The sequence below is a fragment of the Scatophagus argus genome, chromosome 23, assembly GCF_020382885.2.
Source record: "Scatophagus argus isolate fScaArg1 chromosome 23, fScaArg1.pri, whole genome shotgun sequence".
Taxonomy (NCBI): domain Eukaryota; kingdom Metazoa; phylum Chordata; class Actinopteri; family Scatophagidae; genus Scatophagus; species Scatophagus argus.
The window spans coordinates 3,361,738-3,385,799 of NC_058515.1; the positions used below are offsets into that span (position 1 = coordinate 3,361,738).

General features: G+C 40.9%; 1 protein-coding gene across 13 annotated transcripts in view; it reads right to left on the bottom strand.

The window, feature by feature from the left end:
• nrxn2b (neurexin 2b) overlaps window positions 1–24,062 on the bottom strand; it is a 584,209-nt gene that overhangs the window by 296,652 nt on the left and 263,495 nt on the right. For 10 of the 13 annotated variants that reach the window (XM_046380508.1, XM_046380507.1, XM_046380504.1 and 7 more), the window contains 5 exons: window positions 23,509–23,670; window positions 15,889–16,327; window positions 14,278–14,661; window positions 11,578–11,781; window positions 8,288–8,314 (listed from right to left, as the gene is read on the bottom strand). In XM_046380508.1, coding sequence (XP_046236464.1) covers window positions 8,288–8,314; window positions 11,578–11,781; window positions 14,278–14,661; window positions 15,889–16,327; window positions 23,509–23,670 — 1,216 coding nt within the window. The remainder of the gene's footprint in view (window positions 1–8,287; window positions 8,315–11,577; window positions 11,782–14,277; window positions 14,662–15,888; window positions 16,328–23,508; window positions 23,671–24,062) is intronic. The other 3 variants (XM_046380512.1, XM_046380511.1, XM_046380505.1) reach the window with 1 other exon arrangement.

Consider the following 24,062-nt stretch of genomic DNA (forward strand, 5'->3'; position numbering starts at 1 on the left):
ACAGAGATAAGGCATCCTGTGCCTGTGTGTGTGAGCACAGAAGTGTTTCTACTTTCCTTTCCATGAAGCAAAAATGTGTATGATGCCTGCTCACGCACACAAGCATTTGTATTCACTGTTTGGTCTCAGGGACCACACATTTTCTCTTTCCCACTGTTCTCTGTGCAGGAAGGGTGTGCTGGTGCTTTAGCATCCATGACAAGATAACCTTTGATGATAGCTTATAGAATTGCAGATGACCACAAGACCTATTTTAGTTGGGAAGATGTTGAGAGGACAGCAGATTGATTTTGTGAAGCAGGAAATGAATCGCATATTTCACCTGTCCTCACTAGAACGTTAGAGCTCCTTTCAGTGCAACTCCTATCTAACGTTTTGCATTGCCATCCTCTACATCCCTCCTTATTTTCCTTTTTCATGCTTTACCTCCATCACCTCCTGTTTATCAGTTTACTTATCAGTGCTTGGTCTTCTCAGGGGGAGGGAGGGATTTATGATCTGGAACGCATTTCCCAGCATGCTGTGGCTGGAGAATCTTACAGTCCCCATGGGATCGCCATCACTCCTGCAAAGCAGTATGGGTTTCGACAGCTCCAGGCTGCCATCGGTTCTCTCATTAGAGGCTCTGTAATGAGTCCATATCTGAGCTGTCGGTAGTGCCCACGTAGCACTGAAAGGAGGCAGACTGATTATGAACCAAGGCTGTACCAGCGAGGTGGCCACATCCCAGTTCAGCACAAAGCTCCTGTCCAGTATGCAGTCATTGAGATTGAATCAATTTTGATAACTGCCTTTAGTATATTGATAAAACTGTGTGGTAAAAAAGAGGGAAAAAAATAGGTGTAATGGAGTTTGCACACCTTGTGGACATAGGAAATCATCTCCTATTGACAACTGAGTATAAAAATCTTTCGTAATTCTGTGCTTGAGCACCGAAACAGAATACAAAACTTGTCAAAACAGTCTGTTAAAATGATTGCAAACTCCCCCTTGCACCTAGACTTTACTGAGCTTTTGGGCTTGTATGTTTGTTTACTATATATATATATATATATATATCGAGCAAGTTTGTGTTACTTTCTATTAAAGAGCTGAATTTCCATGCAACAGTATGGTTAGTCTTCTAATACTACAAAAAGTTACAAAGAACTATTTTCATGAAAAGATCACAGTCTGAAATCTACTATAAGTTCATGAATCTCATTTGCAAGTTTGTTTTTAACATTTTGACAAACTTAGTCGGACTGATTTCTCAGTAGAACCTCAAGATCGTGGATGGGTAATCACAGAACCTTCTTTTATGTCTAACATTGCATGGTCATCCTCACTATATATTTTCTCACCAGGCAAATGATCTCCAGACATGTACATAAAGTAAGGGTGTTAACTGCATCTCTCAAATCTCTCCATCATAATAACAGCGTACATTACAACATAACAGTCTGGAGTACAGAAAAACTAGAACATGAAGACAAAGAGCAGACATGTATTTTAGCCACTTGTAGCCAGGAGAACAACACTATGTGCTGTCCAATGGTTTACTAATGGATTATCGCGTTTACTACTGTTGGCTGTGATAAAAGAAATAATGTCCTTAAAAACTGAACAAAACAACCAGCATCACAGACAAACATGCAACAAAACTGTCTAAAAAATAAACCCACATGAGAAAGAATTGAGAATGAAACAACTTGTTACTGGTTAAGGTGACACAAACTGGCTGTCAAGGCTGAGTCTGTGAAAGTAAGAGGGTGCAATCTATGGGCTGTCTAAGAGCATGAGCAAGACAAACCTCCTGCTAACCTGTCCACGATGCTCTAAAAGAGGACCGGGAAGGCAGACATGGTCTTCTCAAATATGTTGGCTCCAAGTACATGACCAGGTCCCAGGTGAAAAGACAGTGAATTCACCTTTCTCTTTCTGCCTTTTCCAAGAGAAATAATTGAAACTGTGGCAAGAGTGCAAGTCGAAAGTGAAACATTGGTGTGGACAATTCTTATTAGACGGAAAAGGCAGGGAGGCAATCTCCTCACCTGGCTGGGTCTAGTGAGCAGGTTGCCTCAGGTGTCTCGGGTTCACAGAGAGCAGAGACAGGAGGTAGTTTAAAAAAAAAAAAAGGCTACAAGGCACTGCCAGTATCATCTTTGGTAGTTTCTTCATTTTCTAAATGTTACTTAAAACCCCTGCTTTCTTTCTTTCTTTCTTCCTTCTTTTTTGCCTCATTCATCTGTCAGCAGCCATCATGGTCTAACCTGACCCACCAAGCCCCTGGATGCTCTGCTTTGTCAATTTAGGTTTCTTCACTGGTCTTATTTTCCTTAAATGTCTTTCTCTTCTAGGTTTAACAGTAAATAAAAGGGCTTTTGACAGCTAGGTAGTCCCTGAAATTTCTAGGCTGTTGAACACTGAATCAGAGTAAAACATTGCTTTCAAAATAGTGAAATGAAGGATATAAGACAAAGCTTTGTAAGGTCACTGGTTTTCATACAGCCAGAATCCATCACCTTCCCAGCATGTCCTTCAGATAGAGTATTTCCCTTTATATGCAGTAGGGGAAATGTTTCGGCTCTTGTCTAAATGTAATACAAGTACAACTAGTACAACTAGTACAACTACTAAGGCTATTACTTCTACTTACTGATTGTCCATCGCACATTCCACAGCTTTGGTGTCATACCAGTAAACATTTGGTTACTAATCTAGCTTTTGGAAATGAAAAAAGTGATACATTTGAGCTTGAAAGGTCATAAACATAATCTGAGGTCATTCCACTTAAGGTAAGTGATGAATAAAATCTGAAATATTATTCTGAAAACTATTGCAAGTGAAAAAAAAAAAAAAAAAACAGCAAGAGTTTCAATATTTCTTAACCAAAAAAGAGAAATGCATAATAATAATGGAAAAACATGCCATCTACCAATTACATACTTTTGTGTTTGTACTTGAACTTTGCAGCCATTACGTTAATGCTATGTAAAGTGAGCTAGGTCACAACATATTGTAGATACATGTGTATATACTCAATTTATCTAGCATGGAAGTTCCCACACAAACACGCTCACCCTTGACACATTCCATTCCAGCTGTAGTTACGAAAATGTTCTGATTACATATTCCTTTGAAGTTCATATAGGCTTCAAAGCACTTCTTCATTGGGTCATTTCTGTTTAACATTTTAAGAGGCATTTGGTTCACTCCCATTAAAACATGAAAAGAGCAAAACACGATAAAATGTGTGGAAATTTAATAAAGTTGCAGCCATGGAGGAATTATGTATGTATATATATTTTTTTTTTTCAGTCTTCAGATGATTTGTGTGTGACAGCAAACTATTTCTATGCAACTACCAGGAATGATGTTTAAATGTGTCTGCACTGTGTGTGTTTTGTTACTGCTGCTTAGGAGTGAACTGTTATTACGCAGGCAACACAACTGTTAATTATATTTAAAGTTGTTAACTACTGGAAAATGTGCAATTACTTTCTGCTGTCCACCACTGAACTACATGATTTCTATTAACATAAATCAATTTTTATCAAAAGATGTAGCCATCGCTGAGAGTGCACACAGATCTAAGGCATTATGTTAATAACATACTACTCTTATTGGCTCATTGCATCACATTTAGCTTCAAGTTTTAGAGGATAAAATGAACATTAACTAAAAAAAAAAAAAAAGGGCCACCCTCCATTGAAGCATTAAATTGCCTTTAAAAATCAAATCCCAATCCAAGCATCTCCAAAATAAATTTTATACAGTCTAACTCTGATACATCCTTCAACTTCACAATATGTTGGATGTTGGATGTGTTGAGGGCAACCTCTAGTGCCTACTGCATATCCAGCTCTGACATCTACTGGGATGAAATAGGATGGGATGACTCATGATTAAAGTCAGCGATTAGAAACTCATTCAATTTCAATATTTGTGATTCACTAAGAAAGCAAGAGAGCCATGTGCTTGGAGACAAGTGAGAAAGGGCTGGGGCCACAGATAAGAACCCAATTCAATACAAATTAGACTGAACAAAGCATCCATTCAAATATAAAGTGGCAATGAAAATGGTTTACAGGGTTACATGAACAGTGCCCCAGTAATCATGACTGTGCAAAACACATGGGGGAGGAGTGTGACACCTGACAGCCTGGTTGGAAACAGTTGAAACTGAGGAAGGTGGCAGCTTCAGTGACAGAGATAAGATGCGTGGGCAAAATCTCAAATTCGTCTCTATGCCCATAATATCATGCATGCATCTGTCAATTCATGTGCATCTGTGTTTGTGGGCGTTTAGTGTGGCAGCATCGGATAGAAATGTATTCATCTCCCGGTACTATTAGTCATCAGTGAGCTATTCTCACATGAGATTTTTAAATTCGTAACAGACAAGCTTATACTTTCAACATATAGCTATGAAGTAAATGTTGATTGCACAATGCGATAGAGTAATGAATCCATAAGAGTTCAGATTGGTTCCCTATAAACCTAGCTTTCACTATGCAATTTTGTCTGCCACTGGGTACAAAATCTTCTGTGAAAATGGCCCTAAATTCATTTCCTCCATCCTGGAAAAAGGCTCAATTAAGCTATAGGATAAGAATGAGGTCACAGTTACTACTAAATGAAAATCAAGCAGATGATGTGAATGCTTCCAAGCAATTTATTTCCCTAACTTGGTTTGAATCTTGGAATTAAGTTGATACCATAGTTATTTGTTTGTTTGTTTTTGTCACACAGAAGAGGGAGGTTAGCTGCCCTCCCCATATCACACTACTAGTCATTTTGGACAACGTTATGCTTCCAACTTTGAGGCAACAGTTTGGGAAAACAACTTTTCTATTCCAGCATGACTGTGTCCCAGTGCACAAAGCAAGGTCCATAAAGACGTGCTTGGATGAGTCTGGTGTGGAAAAATTTGACTTCTATGCACAGAACCCTGACCTCAAAACCCATCAAACACTTCTGGGGTGAACTGGAATGGAGACTGTGAGCCAGGCCTTATTATCCAACATCAGTGCCTGACTTTACAAATGCTCTACTGCATGGATGGGAAAAAAATCCCACAAAAACACTTCAAAATGTTGTGGAAAACCTTCCCAGAAGAGTGGAGGTCGTTATAGTTACAAAGCTGTCTATGTATTTAGAATATAATGTCATTAAAAGCACTGGTGGGATAATGTTAAGTTGTCCCAATACTTGTGTCCATATATAGAGTATGTCTCTTTTATGTTGCTTTTATGCACTGCTTACAGACTGAACCCCTTTCTATCCCCTCCACACACACAGGCAGGGTGTGTATCTCAGTGTGTTCTGGACTGAGTACTTGCAGGTGGGTAGGCCAAAGGGTATGACATTAGCAGACGGAGTCCTCATGCCCCACATGCTGCCCATATGTCATGCCAAATCTCATCTCATCTTGCGCTAAGAGAAGGTGCTGCTGGCTGCTGAAAGGCCAGTTTCCAAACAGATATCATCAGCCTGACACCCTGACCTGACTGGAGCTGAGGGCTGCAGCTCTGCTCCATATCATATCCAGCCACATTAAGGTGGAACGGCAAGGTCACGATGTACTGCAATAAAAACAGAAGGCTTATACCTTTACTTCCTATGCCTCAAAAAGCACCCCAAAGTCCAGAAATAAAAAGATCAGAAGTCAATATTTGGCCAGTAGTTGAAATGCTGCAGTTTTGTCAGTAGTAGCAGTCGTATTGCCACAACAAGAAAGGAGAAACAGTACTGTACACCAATGTTATCTGTGCATGCTAATGATCCAGGAGAACTTGCTGGGTTTCCATTAGTGTCACAAAATGTCAGCAAATTTAATATGCGCCCCTCTTTCTTAGGTCTGCTCCTTTGGAAATGGTCCTTTTCCTTCAGGAAAAAAAATGCCCTTGTTGTATCACTACTTAAGTTGTGCTCATGCAAGCAATTTTTGCTTAAAGCATGACATTTTGATTTGTCCCCTATTGTAGTAAGCTATATATATATTATTCAATATTTCAATGAACACTGGCCTTTGTAGTCCACGTGCAGTTAGAAGTTTATATATATTTAGTGACACATCAATAGTGTTTCTTACTATGCTAAGATTTTGTTCTGTCAGCTACTGCCACACTGTTTAAATAAATCAGTAGGAAAACCTATGTGCATGGACTAACCATCAGAGAGACTTTGGTACCCTGCTTTTATAACTCCAGTTCAAGGCTATAGGTAATGCAGGGCTCTGAAGGAGGAATCGACCTGCCAACATCATGGAATTGAATAGACTGTTGTCTGTAGCTCTACGCTGGTTTGATCTCTTCCTTTCTTTTTCTGGTGTCCCCCTCTCTCTCTCCCACACAGTCCCCACCCTCTCCCCTTTATACACTCACAGTTTCTTTTATATAGTGCTCTGTGTGTTTGTCTGAATGGCCATGAAGCAGGCCACTGCTGTGTTCAAGGGAGCTCAGTTCACCAACAAGTAAAAAAAAAAGTTCAAATAAGATATTCCTCATAAAACTGCCAAAACCCAACTGTTTCAAGTCTGTGACAGTTTACTGCTCCAGCTGCACCAGTGAATAACCTCATCAATAATTCAATCACAGCAGATGAATCAAGGGGGGTAAAAAAAACAAAACAAATCATAACAAAATGGTCTTTCCATCACAACGGTATGGGGAAAGATGTAGATTCTGTGAGAAATTTCAAGAACTGACATATTTTGGCTCTACCATTTCACCCATTAAAATATATAACTGAGCTAAACTACCATGTAAGTCAATCAAGCAGCCAGTTTATGTTCAACGTCACAAAGAAGTTACTTAGAGACATGGAGTGAATAAAAAGAGAAGAAAACATGGCTTCAGTCTCCATCTCTTCCCTACTGCAGGAGTGGATCACATGATATCCTCGGTGCTTGTATGACATCTAGTGGTCAACCTGGGCATGAACATCTTCTAAGCATTATTATAAAATGTGTCATGCCAGTGGCTCCACACATAAAGTGGTATAATTCGTCATACGCTGACACCACTTCCATGCTTGGCGGAGACTTTTGAAGTTTTTGGATTTGCACTCCACTAAGTCTTACACAAACAGCGTTCAAGTGCAGATTTTTTTTTTTTTTTTTTGTGCAGAGATGTGACACACATACAGGAGAAGCGCGAAACATGCACAAGCATGGTTCTCATACAAACACATACGCACAACCTTCACTGACAATACTTGTTTTCTAACTTAAATCATCATTGCTACACAATAATTATACATTTCCAACATAAAGCCAAATACAAACCCTAACTCTACTGATTACAAATTGATTATAAGTACCAGTAACTCAATCCATACTCATCCAAATTCTCTCAGCACATTTTTCAAGGTAGAAAAACTATTGGAAAAGCCCTATTAATCTCTTTGTGAAGCTATGTCCTCAGTTGCTGTTAGAGGTTAATCCAAGTCAAGCCTCCATCTTTCTACTGTCACAAAGACATGATAAAAACTAAAACAACATACACACAAAAACATAAAAATTGTGCCAAACATGAGGTTTTCTCCCCTTTTGTCATTGTGGCTGGTAGCACTTACCTGTTCAATTGTCAGTGGTCATGATAGAATTAACAGTTTGCTATATTTCTGTCAGCGCGGGGCAGAAAAACATTGTCTTGCTCTGAAAACAAGCATGCACCAGGTGTTGCTGTCTCTCTGTGGACAAGCAATTAGCCATCTGGGCGCCAAAACTACAGTTTCATCCCACATAGAAAACAAGCAACACCTATGTGTGCAGCCGAGTGGAGCCGAGACTCAGCACCGCATAATAGAAAACAGGAACATCCAAGAGGGGAGTGTCTGGTTGGCCTTTTCTGAATGCGTTTTTGGATAAGGTTGACAGGAAAATGAATAGAATGGATAATAGGCAGGGGAGAGGTAATTAAATAATTTCATAGTGCAGTGTGGCAGACAAGAGGGGAAGATTTCAAGATGAAAAACCCTGATAATTATTCAAGTGAAACATTAATTAAATCAAGATCAGAAAAGGGGAAATCAAAGTGACAGAACTTAAAGAAAGAAGAAAATTCTAACATATTTTGTATTGGGAAGAAGGAGTAGTTTTTTTTAAAAAAAAACAAAATACTGGAATGATTGCAATGAGAAAATTAACAGAGAAATAATGAGCGAAAAAAAAAAATCTTCAGCAGATGCTTATTCAAAGCTGTCACTCGTGAGGTCAGGAGAAAGCAGAAAAGTTCTACTGCACAGAATCAAGATGAGACTGAAATACATTTTAGTCAGAAAAATGGATAGAACCACTTACTGAGGTTACAGTCTATCCTGATACAATCTGGTGGGAGAGAGAGCGAAATGGTGAGATCAAATAAAAAGAGAAAGAAAGAAGGAAAGAAAGGAAGGAAGAAAGAAAGAAAGAAAGAAAGAAAGAAAGAAAGAAAAACATTTTACATCCTTCAAAGTACATTCTGCAGACAACCAAGCATTGCTCTGGGGCCACCATCCGGGGACAGGCTCTGAGTCAGGATCACCCTTTTCCTCCATCAATCCCATCATCCACCCCTCCTTCCACCTAATAATTCCAAAGCACAGCAGAAGGCAAGACTACACCATGGGGTCTATAAAGTGGGAGAACATAATGATAACACTTCTACTGTCATCATATTTATGGAAATAACAAGAAGGAGTTCTCCACTGTCTGCGCATGAATACACAACAAGCACTTAACGTGTGATTATAGAGACAGCATCGAAATTTAAATTGCGTACTTGGAATTATAAGGTTCTGTCTGGGAGGGGTGGAGTTCTGCAATACAGAGCTTCAGAGATTTAACGTACCAACTGGCAAAACCTTTCTTTTTGTTGTTTATTTCATCTTTTTCATTACATCAGTTTGTTTTTTTTTCTTTTGCAAAGAATAACAACACTGTATAAAGAAAGCAAAATGTCATACTTCATATGATTAATTTAATAAGTCAGTCAGATCCTGATAATTTCAATTGCACAAAATTCTTTGGTCAGGATTTGGTAGTCTGAGTAGCTTCAGGTGGTTGTTTTCTTGACTTGGATAAGCAATATAAACACAGTAAAGTCACTATGCTCACACTGTGTACAAATATCCTTTTTCCTGCAGCTGCTGTGCAGTCACTAGAGCAGATGCAATGTCCTGCGCCATTGACTTTAGGACTCTTTCCTAGCAATTTGAGATATACTTGCCTTCTGCAGCACTTTGGGCATAAGAAACCCAACAGTGTAAATGACAAGAAAGGGTGATCTGCACAACCCAGCCACCTCATGCCTCGTGCACACAAACCGCAAGAAATAAGACCCTACTGTGTACTGGCTGCTGCAAGTAGTACAAGAAAAACACAGCAGAAAGTGTTATCATTTTACAGGCCGTGTTGTCAGAACGGTGGAGTGCTAGGTTAAAATGATTTCGTCCTTCAACGGGAAGACTTGTCAAAGGAGAGTGTCAGGAAACATTCTGGTTAGGCATCCTAGACCAAGAAACTGAATCCTGATTTGTAGCCTACCCTGACATTTGACCCACACTGGATGGGGCTTAGCAAACAGAGACTTCCTTTACATTAAAGTATCAAATTATTACAGACTTAAACTCAAGAAGCTAATTCTTTGCTGTTCTACTTCATCTAGTGGCTAGAAACGGTATGTGCATTTGGCTGTGTGGTTGGGTTGCGGTCTCGAGCTGTCAACCGCTACAGAATAGTGGACACAAATAGCCAGGGACCGGCATCACTCAGTAGAGCGTCGAGAAGTATACATTTACACTTCCAGTGAAATGTATTTATGGGCCACATGTGCTGTTAAGCAGTGATGTTTTCTGAAATAAATGAAATTACGTGCAGAAGCCTCGTTCGTTCGGTCTTTTGGAAAAAATGTAATAGCTCCCCCTACAGCGCATGAATTTTTCTTTTGACAATCAATTAAAGGGATATTGACACATTGAACATTAAACAGGTTGCCATCATTATCTCTCCCTCATAAATATAATTAGTGCTAAATCTGTCCAGTTATAGCCTTTGCTTATGATTAATTAGCAGGATTTTAATTATCTTAACTAGGCCTAATAGATATTGAGGATTCCCTGCTGACTTTGGGTTAATTAATTTCCTAGCAAAAGAGCTATGAAAATCTTGAGAAGAGCTATAGTGTCAGTGTCATTTAAGTCCCAGTGAAAACACACAAATGGGACTGTTATGTGAACTCATCTGAGGACATTGCTGTTGCGGATTAGCTCTAATTGTGTGGTTGGTTGACTGCTAGCAGGTCAAGCTGTGGCACTGTGTAAATTAGCACCACTACAGCTGTGAGCCGGTCTCTCTGACTGTTTGATCCAAGGGCCGCAGACATACAGGCCATTGAAGGGATGAAAAGTTCCATCTTGTGAGTCTTGGCCAGGTGAAGTGTATATGAGTGACAGAAGAAGAGAGGAGGAGGAGAAAGAAAAGAGAGGGAAAGAGAAACAGGCAAGGAGAGCTGAAAGTTTATCCCACTGCCATCCTTCCTGTCTCTGCGGTGGCTTAAACTCCCATATTCCAGTGTGCACTTCTGTCATGCTCTTCCTAGTTCACTATTGAGAGTCTGTTCCTTCAAAGATTCAGAAGAGACCTAAAGTATAGAGAGCTGGAAGGTCATACCCATCTCTCCCAGAACACCAATATTCATTGCAATGAAATTTTAATAAGTCAAAAGGTCTGCACTCTGGCAGGCAGTTACTAGAGGGAATGCATTTGGCCCTTCTATGAAACCATCCATGTTACAAACTCTACTCAACAATTTCTTGGCCGTCTCCCCACTAAGACTGCCTTTAAGATGTCTTTACACCTTCATCTTCTTTGAACTCATCTGTAATTGCTTATGATTGAGGATTCATCACTCCTCTTAGCACCACCACTGGGCAGAATTGGAGCCAGCAAGTCCCTCAGCTAACTCCACAAAAAAGGGAATAGAGCAGAGCCATGAAGAAGAGTGGCACAGGGGCAATGGCCACCTTGAAGCTTCTAGAGACAGGTCAGTGGGTTAAGGCTCAGGACTAGGCCAGGGGGACTGTTAGAGATGGAGCTTTTAAACGGGAGGACATACTATGGAGCTTCACAGGGAACAAAAAGAAGGAGATGAATGCAAAGAGGTGAAACCAGCAGTCAAAGAATATGGAACAGAAATGACTGCAGGGTGGCTCCCCACAGAGAGGGAAATGACTGTGTACTGGGGTTACATATACAATTTTATTTTTAATTTTATATTCCTGTGGCAAGCATTTTATTCATTTTTGGAGGAGAAGCTTCTGTACTTGTACCTCAGTTTTTTCAAATAAATGGCTGTTGAGCACTCTTGTTATTCCTTACTTAAACTGATGGGCATAAGCTAGCTTGTTATTGTCAGATGTACCCATTAAATGAAATAAAGAGTGTCCTGTGATACAAAACAAATTTGAGAGACAAATTTAGAAGCTTTTCACCCAAATGACAGCACATCCTTCTATCTTAAGCAGTACACAATGCTAAAACACAGAGCGAAGATGAGGAGGCAAGGGATGGCAGGAGAAAGGTTAGCAGGGGTATGAATCACAGTGGCTCACCAGGGTTCACGGTGAGCTTGATGCGGCCTCCTTCCAGCTCCAGTCGTAGGGTGTCCTCTGACTCCTTAGAGGTGGTGGCCATGAGCAGACCATACGCCCGCTGAGACATGAAGCGCAACGACACGTCCTCGGCCTCCGTGTGCATGGTGACCGGCATGATGATCTTCAGGTACATGCTGCCGTCATAACTCAGCACTGTCGCCTCTGCATCGGGGTGAGGGAGAGGACAAAGGAGTGACAAAGTGTGTGACGCATTACACAGGAGAGGATGCTTGCAGAGGTAAATAATCAGATGAATCCAGAATGTAGGAATGGAGGTTGACTGAATATGACAGGACAGTACTCTGAAACAGGTTCCAAAAGTTCCAATGTCCTTGGAAAAATCTCCTGATATGATTTGTCTCATTTTTACAAAACATATCAGGCTTAAATTTAGAATATGTGGAATTTTAATGCTTTTAATGTCTCACTATATCAAGCAAAAAATGTTTGGCTGTATGCTTTAGGATTATACAGTTTATATGGGCTTTTTTTAAAAATTTGGTTTCTTTTTCTGTTTTGCATTTAAAATATGACCAGAATTATTTTATTTTTTCCATATTTATTCATTTTTGAAATCTCTTATATGTTAAAATATGTACATTATATAGACAAAATTATTGGGGCACCAGACAATTACACTAACAGGGACTTCTATGACATCGTATTCTAAATACATATGCAGTTTTTCAGCTATAACAGCTTCTAATTGTTTGGGAAGGCTTTCCACAACATTTTGGAGTGTTTCTATGGCAATTTTTGGCCATTCATGCAGTAGAGCGATAGTGAGGTCAGGCACTAATGCAAGACAAAAATGCCTGGCTCGCAATCTCTGTTTCAGTTCATCCCAAAGGTGTTCAGTGGGGCTGAAGTCAGGGCTCCGTGCAAGGAAGTCAACCAAACTCATCCAACCATGTCATTACGGACCTTGCTTTGTGCACTGGGGTAGAGTCACGCTGCAATAGAAAAGGGCCTTCCCCAAACTGTTGCCACATAAACATAGCATCATATGAAATGTCTTGGTAGAATTTAGGATTAGAATTTAGAATTTTGCTCATAAATTGTAAAATTAATGTCTGGAACTGTTGCAGAAAAAGCCTAGCATCTCTTACACCAGTGTTACATTTTCATCAGATGACAGTTCTGCCACCCAAAGCAAAAAAATGAAGACATCCATTATAACAAAAGAAAGAAAATCACAAGAAATAGTCATAATGAATATAATATCAGATTCTCCTCACGCTTAGAAAAATGTCAGCAGCAAGTGCAGCTGGTTCCTGAGATGTCCTTCATGTTAGGCACAACCACAGTTACTCTGTAGTATCAGCCATGCCATAGACAGACTGTGTAGAGTGACACTTCCCTGTGTACTGTTCTTATCTTGCAGCGCAGGTTGATATGTGTGACCGTAGGCAAACATGAATCGCAGTCACAGGCTAGCTCAAGTGTTAAGATTTAAGAGAGTACGATGATGTTAAAAGATGCATCAAAGTGTGAAAGCAGTGATATGTAAAACATAATTTCATGCAAACACACAACCAAGAAATGCAACCCTGTGTGACAAGGCTGCACCTATATAAAAAAGTGATACAATCCCAATGCAGCATTATGCTAGTCAAAACAAACCACAGCACACAAAATATATTACTCATTATCTTAACACCAACTCCAAAACACCATCAGTGCTTTTTCATTTTTTGTGGTTTGCTGGTATCAAGTCTTTGGGTTTTCTTGCTCTAGTCAATATCATTGATTGCACTTACACTCAGCTAATTTGTGCTCTCAGTCTGTTGACACAGAAATATGTGGCTGTTTATTATCCCTGTGCCACATCCCTGCAGCAGCACACAGCTCCACTAGATGGCAGAAGAGCATCACTGACACTACACCTGTCATCTGAGCACCCAAAGACAAAACTGTTAAAATATCACCCTTCAAAATAGAGACATTTCATCCTCTGTCTCCACTGTCCTCATTTGAATCCAACATTTCCTTCCCTCATTACCCTCCTTGTCCCTCAAAATCCCACACTGTCATAGCTCAATCACCTCCACGGATGTGCAAAGACAAATCGTGAAGCGAGGTGCCTGCAGCTAATTGGAATGAATCAGACATACGTGGTGTGGTTTCACTAGTTCACCTCCTCCTGGCATATTCACCACCAGGATTTGCATGACTGGCCCAGATGGCGATGGTAGGCCTGGCTGCTCTGCCACACTGCTGTCTGCCTCTCAGTGGTTAAGCCTGGATATCCCACTCCCAGCCAGCGGGCCCCTAATGCAACCCAGCCTCAGGTGGCATTTAGTTAACACATCAGCCCGTGTGGAGCTTCTACTTCTGCCAAACAGCAGCTGCTTGGTATTGTCAAATACAAGGCAGGGAAGGTTGTCAAAGCTCATTCTAAGTTGTTTTCTCTTTCTTCTTTATTGGATGGAGAGTAAAACATTAAAGATTTTTCAACTGTTCATTGTTTCATACTTTGACCATTTGTGATTCCCATTTCACACTTCATATACTATTATACTTTTCCCCAAATGGTGGTCTTGGCAACCATCTCTTCCTGGGTATCACACCACAACCACCATCCCCTGTTGATATATGTGTTAGAAATGTTTATAGGATATGTATGAAATGTACACATTTTTGTATCACTTTCCTTACCTATCTCACAATTGGTCCCCAGGTATCCAGTGCCAGTGCAATCACATATGTAGCGGTTCCAGCCCTCTTTACACAGACCCCCATTGCCACAGGGGGTGCTGCTACACCGTTTCTGCAGTTCACGGGTGCAGAAACTGCTGACGCCCATAGCACTCTGGATCTCAGCCAGACGGCGGACATCGCGGCTCTTGCCATCGATGAAGAGGTCGCGGACGCAGCCTACGTAGCCGTAGTTAAGCAGTGCTGTCCAAACCTCTGGTGGCAGAATGAGGTCCGTCTTAGACTCGGGCAGCCCGCCCAGGTACATATCGCTGTCCAGGTCCAGGATTTCACTGCCTTCTGGGGAGCTGAAGGGCATGCTGCGGCTGTTGACTGAGATAGATCCTAAAAGACAGAAACACACACACGCAAACAAACAAAAAAAAAGCTAATAATTAAATCTTTAAATGAAAAAAGCAATTCTGAAAGGGTGTTTTAATGACACAAAACCAGTGCAAATGATTGAAGAAGTGTGTTGTCTGGATAGGTGGGAGGTCAAGTGGCTGAGTGAGTGGGCAAGTGAGTGTATTGTTGAGCAAGAGGGGCAGTAAATGAATAATTTAAGGACACTGAAGACAGACTGAGTGACGTACAGGAGACAGGGAGAATAGATGACAGAAGTGTGTGTGTGTGTGTGTGTGTGTGTGTGTGTGTGTGTGTGTGTCTAATGTGTCTGTAATAGGCTAAATGGAGGAGAAGGGAAGCAGAATGAAGCAGGGAGTGGGTGAAACAAAAGGCCCTCTCTCTTTCTGTGATTAACGACTCCGTCTTAATTTTCTATTAAAAGCCAATTACAGAAGGAGCAGCAGTGAGTTCACATGCATGCACGCACACACGCTCATTCACACTCTTGCTCATTATAAAATGCCATTAGGAGGAGATATAATGTCCAAGGTGCTTTCCCACCTACAGACCATTTATCAGAAACCACACTCAAGCAGGCAGATGTTCCTGTTTGTGCCCGCCTGTAGGCAGAGACATTGGAACACAACAAACAGGTATGGAAAATAAACTTACCCCAACAAATACCATAAACGTATCAGTCACAGTATGTGTAACAATTTCTTAGATTTTGTTTTGACTTGCTTGGATTAACAAGTGGAGAGCTAGATGATTTAAAATTATGTCAAAGCCAACTGGGTCTTTTCTGTGTGATATCATCTGAGTCCACCTAATCTAGCAACTCTCTTTCTGTCTGCAGAATAAAGAAGGTGCAGAATACAATAGAAATATTACAACATTAAAAATATATTAAGCCAAAGTCCATAATGGTGGTTTTGTGAAGCAGCATGATGCCATCAACATCATCAGTGCCTTTGAAAGGCAACTATAAAGCAAGTCTGCATATAAGAATAAGACACAAAAAAGATTTTTTGTTGACATGTTGAATAAAAGTAGACCTTTTTCTGACATGCTAAACTGAGAAAGCGAAAGGAAAGTAAAAAAAAATGGAAAAATGTGAATGATGAATGTGATTACCTAATAATAAACAATAAAAGGATTTTATAAAATCCTCATGTGTTGTCAGTCTCATCACACATACATACATAGTAAATTTAAAGCAACCCTCACCTTTCCTCCCTTCCCTCTGGAAATCCACATGGCACCATTCCCCGTCGTTGACCTTCTTGTTGCTGGCCTTCAGCTTTGTCTTTCCAGAGCCCATATCAATTATCAGGTACAAATACCCGTCCAGCAACTCCATGGCAAAGTAATCAGTCTTCAGCTCCCTACCAGGCTTCTGTTCTTTGGTGCTCTGAGGGCGGCCATGGCTGAACAGCAGGAGTCCGCTGGGCTCTGTAGTACGGAAATCGAAAGAGATAGATCCCGTTTTCTTGGTGTTCCACTTTGGCAGGGAGATGTAGGACTCGGGGGTCTCGAAGGTTACAGGATCCAGTGCTGCCACGTCCTCACAGCGAAACACCAGGTCGCCATTCAGGGTTATTTTCGGGTCGCGCTCGATGGCCAGCCGTGACAGCTCCAGCTTGAAGTCGTTGTTCTTGTACACCACCTGGAGGGCAAGGAGGACAGCAAGTGGTTACAAGGTTATAATTCCATTCAAAATCGTGGTGGTGATATGTAACAGCTGTGGATTCAAAAATGGCATCTAGAAATGGATTATTATTTCATAGTGGACTTTCCTATAGTATAAAAACAAAGCACAGCTGCAACAGAGAAGAACATTTCTTCCACAATCCTGAGAGCCTGCAGATGCATCCTAATTGCCCAAATTAATTTCAAGTGTCAGTTATAGCGGCTGCTGGGAAATCATGTCAGCACGGGGAAATGATGAATCAAAACATGGATGAAATACATTACATTCTCCGCAACAGTGATATGAAACCAAAATTGCCACACGTGCTGCTTTTCCAACTCCACATTGCCTTAATAACAGTTTTAGTTGTGATTGTTCATCTTACTGATGCTCATTCACAGACTTCACTGATCTCTCTGAGTGTCTGGGTTTGTCTGGGTGCACAACATGCTCAGCGCATAAAAGTCTGATCACCACTGTGTGGAGAAAACAAAAAAAATAAAAAAAAGAACTCTTAACTTTTGGTCGAATCCATTAAGCGTACAAACTGTTGTTGTAGAAAAACTGTTTCTCAGAAATGTCAGTATATATGCACGGTAAATTGAAAAAACCCAAAGGCTCCAGGGGATATTAAGATGCAGGGAGAAGTGAATGTTGCCTACAGCCTCAGCGCAAATGTCTCTGACTGCCTTTGATGGAATAAGGTTCTGTTGTTCCAGCTCAAAGTGTGTGTCTATGCCTCACTGTGTGCATTTATAATGGATTAAATGCTAAGGGCAAAGTAAATTATCCTTGTCTTTCATAGTTTTAGTTTTCTTTTTATTTGTTGAACACTCTGTAGACAGCATTTTTGAGAGGCTGTCCTCAAGGTAATAGTTTGAAGCAGCAGAGGTCTCTCCATTTGTTTGTATGTTTTTCTCTCTTGACTGTAGTGGTCTTTGTGCTCTCTCAAGCACCAACACATACTTGCTGACAGGTAATGGAGAAAAAAAATAATAATCTACATTTCTGTCTTTGCTCTCTGCTGATGCCACAGCTGCAAGGTTAAGGGGATTGTCCAGTAATTACAGAACCAAGCTTGATCTTGGCAGCAGATGTGTTCTGTGATATTAATGTACACGGTTTTTTCAATTCGATTTTGTACCTTCCAGATAGCCATTGATTTTTATTCCTTTCGGTCGAGCAGTTTCCAAAATCAGTTTTTTTTTTTTCCAACTTAAACCTTAATCCAACAATAGACCACCATGCATGTACATGTCTGCTTACCCCAAGTATAAAAGAGGAAGACTTAATGTGATATATCAACTGTGTATTAAGTCACAGTTTGCTTTTGTTTGCATTAGCCTGCCTTCGTATTTGCAGCACCGAAAGCCGCATCTTGTGCTGTACAGGTTGTTGACTGGTTTTCTAATTTCACCAGACTGCTGCAGTCATTGTCTTTCACGGTATCTCTTTCAAACGTCCTCCATAAACCTACGGTTTCTCAAGCACACTCTCTATACATCTTCCTCTCTGTCAAACACCACACATACGCACAGGCAGAGACTTAACCACCAGAACACAGACATGCTGGGTTATTCTTGAACTTAAACCTGCTTTGTTTATCTCCGATATTGGTCACACAGTTACATGTACTGTAAATCTCATAATGCTGTCATTATCAGAGATTAGTTCTGATAATTAAGTTATGATAACGCTAAAACTGGCAACTAATAAGGCGTGAGCTTGTCTGGCTTAAGGTGTTTCTGGTATTTATTATTGTTTACCAATGCTGCTCTCTCTCTCTCCAAAAATGCAGCCTGGTGTTATTTTATTTTTGGTTTTTTTCAGCATGTAGGGAAAATACAAGAAAGGAACATGCTGTACCAGAAAACTTTTAGGCCAGTGAGTACCTGCAATGTGGCTCTCATGACTAATTTTGAATATCAGTCCAAGTTTTTTTCTGGAAGACTCAGAGAGTTAAAGTGCCTAGCATGCCTGTAGTTCAATCACAGCTACATCAAACAAAATTATTTTTATGGGATCAGTGAATGGTGATGTCTGAAGTCCATTGTTGGAGTGATTGTTGTGAACAATGATCCCGACAGAATGATCCCTAATGATAGCACTTAAAAAATTTTCATTGATTAATATTTGGACAGAAATGGAATGTGATATTCAGAACTATATATTTTTCACCACCGTGTTTCTACAGTAACCCAGAAAGGACAAACCAAACACTGGCTGTAGATAGGGGCTTGAGGACCATGAATTTTACATTTTGTGATGGCCAAAATAGCGGAATGTAGGATGAGGGGCGTCCAATTGGTTGGAATTTGCAATCTGACCACTAGATGTCACTACATCTTCTACACAGGACCTTTAAATCTAAAACTGTACAATTCTTGACATCTTCCAGTAATACAGTAAGACAGCAAAAAAACCCCTCTATATTAACATGAAGAGCTGCAATAGCTGAACCTGGTACCACAGAAGCTTCAAGCCTCAACATTCTAATCAGCACCAAACGATGTATTTCACTTGCACATGTCTAATTGACTCATTCCCTGTAGCTTTTCTTTCTGCCACAATGTAGGCCAAATGGAATAAGTGCTTCCAATAACAAGCACAATAAGCAAGTAGACCTAATGAAACTAAGTGACAAAGTCTGTCTGTCTATTTCAGTACTATGGAACGCATCACACCTTAGACATAATCATTTTAAGATTTCACATCACAAAAACCCAGGCGCTGGTCCCAATCCATGAGGAGCTGGATCCTGTTCAGGCAGAATCTGGCACAAATTAAGCCCTGATTTTTTGCCACCCAACCTGTCTCCAAACAAAACAGTAATGAAGACAGGCAGTCAGAATTAGTTTTGCAGTTTATGTCAGCTGTGATTGGCTGTTGATAGTACGTCCATCGTTGTTCAGAAGTTCAGATGACAGGTGGTTCCTGGCAAACATGTTTGTTATTACTGGGCCTGCTCAGATTAACTTGTGAACCTTTATTCTTTTCACTCTACTGCCGCTCATGTAAATTTAAGAGTTTTGTGTTAAATTTATTCCATCAGCTGCACTTGTTTGCTTTCTAAGTCTACCTTGTTGTTTAGTGTGTTATATTCAACAAGGGCAAAACATTAAACGTTTGTGTTAGCCAATCATTATGTGTGACAAGATACCTTTTCAGAGTCACTTAAGTCTCCCAGTGTGTCTCAAGCAAAAGAATACAAATACAAAAAGGAGATGAGTAGCCAGGGGCAACAAAAAGCAGATTCCAAAAGAAGGTGGGAGAATACAATGTGTTTAGCAGTGAGGAAGACAAGGGAAGTTGGCAGCGAATGACATGAGAGGAAGACAAAGGTTTTAGTGGGGTAGATCAATGCATGGAAGCACCTAAGTGTGTGAGTCATGCATGTCCCCCTGAAAGGTGGATCAAGTAATCTGGGCCCTTGTGAAAGCCTAAGGGCCCAGGCAATCTGCACTCAGTCTGGGGCAGGTTCCATATAAACCTGCATGCATTGACTCAGCATCTAGTCCATATTCTTTCACATCTTCAAACCCATGAGTCTGTCTGGCTTTATACAGACATTTGTAAAATGTCCTCTTCACTACTGGGAGGGCAGATCTCGATAACTCATCAAATGAGCCAAATTACAGAGCGCAGAGAAGCTTGCTGCCTTTGTCCACTATTAAAAAAGACTGTTGTCAAAGATCTAAAAACTTGAGCAAAGTTAATGTCTGGCAGTGCAATCTTTGTCCCCTCCTTTGATTTCATGATCAAGTCTGAATTTATTGACTTAGATAGCAGAGGCACAGAGCGCTTTTGTGCTGGTTTAACCTTAATGATCTTCCTAAACTTTGAATGAATGTGGATCTAACATAGGCTGTGGACTTTGTCACTACTCTAAAAGCACAGCTATTGCAGGGCCAAAGCCTTCCTCAAGGGTGACTCCATTGATTTGTTTTGTCATTGAGAAACTAAGCAAATCTAAAACCCTGCAGGTCAGCAGTACAGAAATAATCATTTTTTTCTGATGTACTTGTGGTTTTCAATGCTCACTGAGCCTATATACCCTGTAATAAAGTGTCACAATATATTAATAGAAAACCTTAATATGAAGTAATTCAGTAAATATATATTTACATATTGTCAACTTTAGTAACATTTACTCACATTTCATGGTGTACTTGGCAGCATTACTCTATACTGAATTAAATAATATTGGCTTAGTGATAAGAAAGCGCAACTAGAAGGGGCAAAGGACAGGCTTTGCCTTCTCAAACAAATGTTGTTTGTTTGTTGTTAGGTAGATGGAGTGTGAGTGGGGGCGATGGACAATTCTTGAAGATTTTATCGTCCAACAAAGGTGAGACCCAGAGGAAGAGATAGAGCATCAATATGAAGTTGGGAGGGCAGGAAGGGGGGGAAGAGTGAAAGAGTGAGGGTGAGGGGGAGGGCGAGAGCATTCATCCAGTGCATGGAATCAGTCGAAGAAATCAATTTTTAATTTGGCCGTCAGGATGGCAAAGCTGGCGTGCCAACAGTGCTACCATGGACTTAATTACACAAAACTGCCCCCGAGAAAGGCAAGATGAGAGGCAGGCAGAGGTGGAAAGAAGTAATGAGAGAGGTGGGAAGAGTGAGGAAGACAAGCAGAAGGGGAGAAGAGGAGAAACACTGACATGGAGGGAGGAGTGTGAAATGGGCGATAGCAAGGTCACCGTCTGGGAGAGAGAGAGAGAGAGAGAGGGAGAGGCGGAGGTTGTGGAGGAGAGACAGATGGTAACTTGCTGAAGAGAGGGATGTGTGGAAACGAGACTGGGGGCTGAGGAGCAGAGACACCCGATTTCACACCTCACCACTCTGACTGGGAGCCTCGAAAACACACACATACATCACACGGTGTATGATCATAGCATGTGGGTGATTTTGAACACACACACACACAAAGTGCACATGTGCACGGCAACACACACACACACACTGCAAATAACAACTTCATAGGGCTCCAGTGCCTCTTTTGGTGCCTTTTTACTCTTCTTCTGCTGTGCTCTTCCTTTGGATTTATGCTGCCTAGAGGGTACTAGCCAAGCGTATCAAAGGCGTTTGACCACGGTGGCGGCATGAAAGCCTTGCCCCAGACCATAACACCGCTGATAATCCGAGCTGTGCCACTGAACTAGCACAGGATGAAACATTCTGTTGTCTACCCCCCAACCACTTACTTTAGTCTTTTATTTCCAGCGACTACTACTTCACCCAGTGCTCTTAGTTAGTCCCATTGCAGGTTTTCTCAGTGGCTTTCTGAGTGGTTACCTTTCAGGCTCAGTTCAGCTGATGTAGTCATTAGAGCTTGACCACAGCTGAGGTTGAGCCCATAAGACCCAAACACCAACCAAAAAAACAGCCAGTAAGCTGCAGCTTCTAGTCAGGTCAAGTCTCAATCAAACACTGAATCTTTCTTACTTGTAAACACACCTCCAGAGAAGTAACGGACTGGTATTCTGGTAGAAGTCTGGTATTCAGTCTTAAATTTATTAAGTGAGTAAAACGGTTGGCAAATGGAAAGATGCACACGCATGGGTTGCCTCAGGACTATAAATGTACTAACCCCACACAAAAAGGAGATTCAAAACTAGACTATTTGCTTCAGTGCCAATCTCAGAGCCACGCTGAACTGCACGTGGCTGCATGTACCTGGTATGACTACTTACTAAACCTGGAGTCAACAGTACAACATGGAAATTCTCTACCTACAGTGGGCTCATACTGACTCATGCTGTCAGGAAACGGTTTCCCTTGGCTTGAGGAAGACAAGATTTTAAGATTCTGCACTTTTACCAAATGCTGTTTTGAGACATGTTTTGCAGTGTTGACCCAAACCCAATCTGCTAAATGAAAACGGCAGCCCTTGGCAGAAGGTCAAACATGAATGCCAATGTTGGGTCTTTGCTGCAATGCAACTTCTCTAAAGGATTTATCTAAAGTTTCTTCTAATCCCTCTCAGCTATATCTCACCTTTACCTTAAAACTTCATCTTCACTTCAAAATTCATTTTCTTTTATTCACTTTTGTCTGTACTGTCCAATCCATTAAAATCTTCTTCTTCAGCAGTCTGCTCTCCAACCGTTTTTTCTGATGTCACATTTCCAGGACATTTCCAATTTTTTTTTTTTTTTTGCTTTCACCGCTATTGTTGCTGTTAGATGATGCCATTCTCTGTTTTTCTACCAGTCACAACCCCCTCCCCTTCCCTGCTCGCCGTCTGTACATTGACTGTAAATTCAGCCTTGTCTTGATGAGAGAAAGGATAGTTAAATGCCTTGGGAAGTTAAAGACCCACGAGGGATCCTTCTGATAGCAACCCAAATAATGAAAATGTAATTCTGCAGGCATAATTAAGTTAGAGATAGGGCGATTACTGTGCGATCCATTAAAAGTGATGGCAAAAGTAATTACTTATTCAATCAGCGTGGTTTTATGAGGAAATGTGATGGCACCATGTTGCGTCGCCTCTATACAAGTCATTACATTTACAAGGACATAATACTTTAAGCTGTGATTGGTCCTCTTGACAGCTTGTTAAGCTGTGAATTAAAGCCCTGGTGAAAATAAAAGCCTTATTTTATCTTTTTTCTTTTTGTTAAAGTTGAGGAAATAAAGTTTTTCAAGGCAAATGTAATATATCAATGCATGACTATGTGTGACTGAGTACCGGTGAAGCTGCCTGTGATTTGGCCATATCCTGCGGTGATGTAAAAAATGCCTATGGATGTGTTTGGCCTGCAGTGTGGTGGGGGAGGAAGCATGGAGTAAATAAACCCTTGAAACAGATTCAAGATACAGTATGTCTAACACCTCCTACTCACAAGTATGGGCGCTGTATCTGCACAACCTGATGATTCTCAGTGACAGCATCAACACAAATGTGTCGAACATGTTGTGTGTTCTTACTGTAACTTTTTTTGGGGACAAAATAATCTTACCAATATTGTTGAGATTAGGGGATTAAGATCTTCCCATGGTGTAGGTGACTGAGTGTGAAATTTTGAATTAATCACACACTGCAGGCTTGTGCAGTCAGAATTTTTTTCTGCAACAAGTAACTACTATCTGCATGAAGCAGGTACATGTGGTACACACTGTCCTGTACAGTATACTGTGCATTCACTTACATCTTTAAGGCAGCCCATGAAGTTGTTGCTGACTGGTGATCCGGGCAGATCGGCGGTGTTGGGACTCCCTCCAATGTAGAAGAAGTCGTCAGAGCCCAGCATGGTGTAATCTTCCTGGGTATAGCCAGTGGTGGTCAATATACCATCCACTGAGATGGTCACCTGGGATAGGCGTGGCCCAAAAGAGACAGACAGAAAGGCAGGAAGAAAAAGATAGAACAGGGATAGACAGGTATAGAGAATGATGAGAGTGGAGAGAAATTTGAAAAATGAGGAGGAAAAACAAGGAAGAAAGTGAATTAAACACCAGTGAGAGGTGGGGTTGCTCCCTAAGTGTAATCGCTTGGTTGGTTGCTTTTGGTGCCAGTCAGACTGGGGGTTTCACTCTAGAGTGCAGCTGCTAAAAGAAAACCAGTAGAACAGTGGTGAGCTCACTGTCTAATCACAGGCACATGAACAAACCTGATTTAAATGAGTAAGATAGCCTACCCTGACCTAAGTCACAACTCTTTTGTTTACTGTTCATAAACACTGACGATTATCTAAACCAAGCT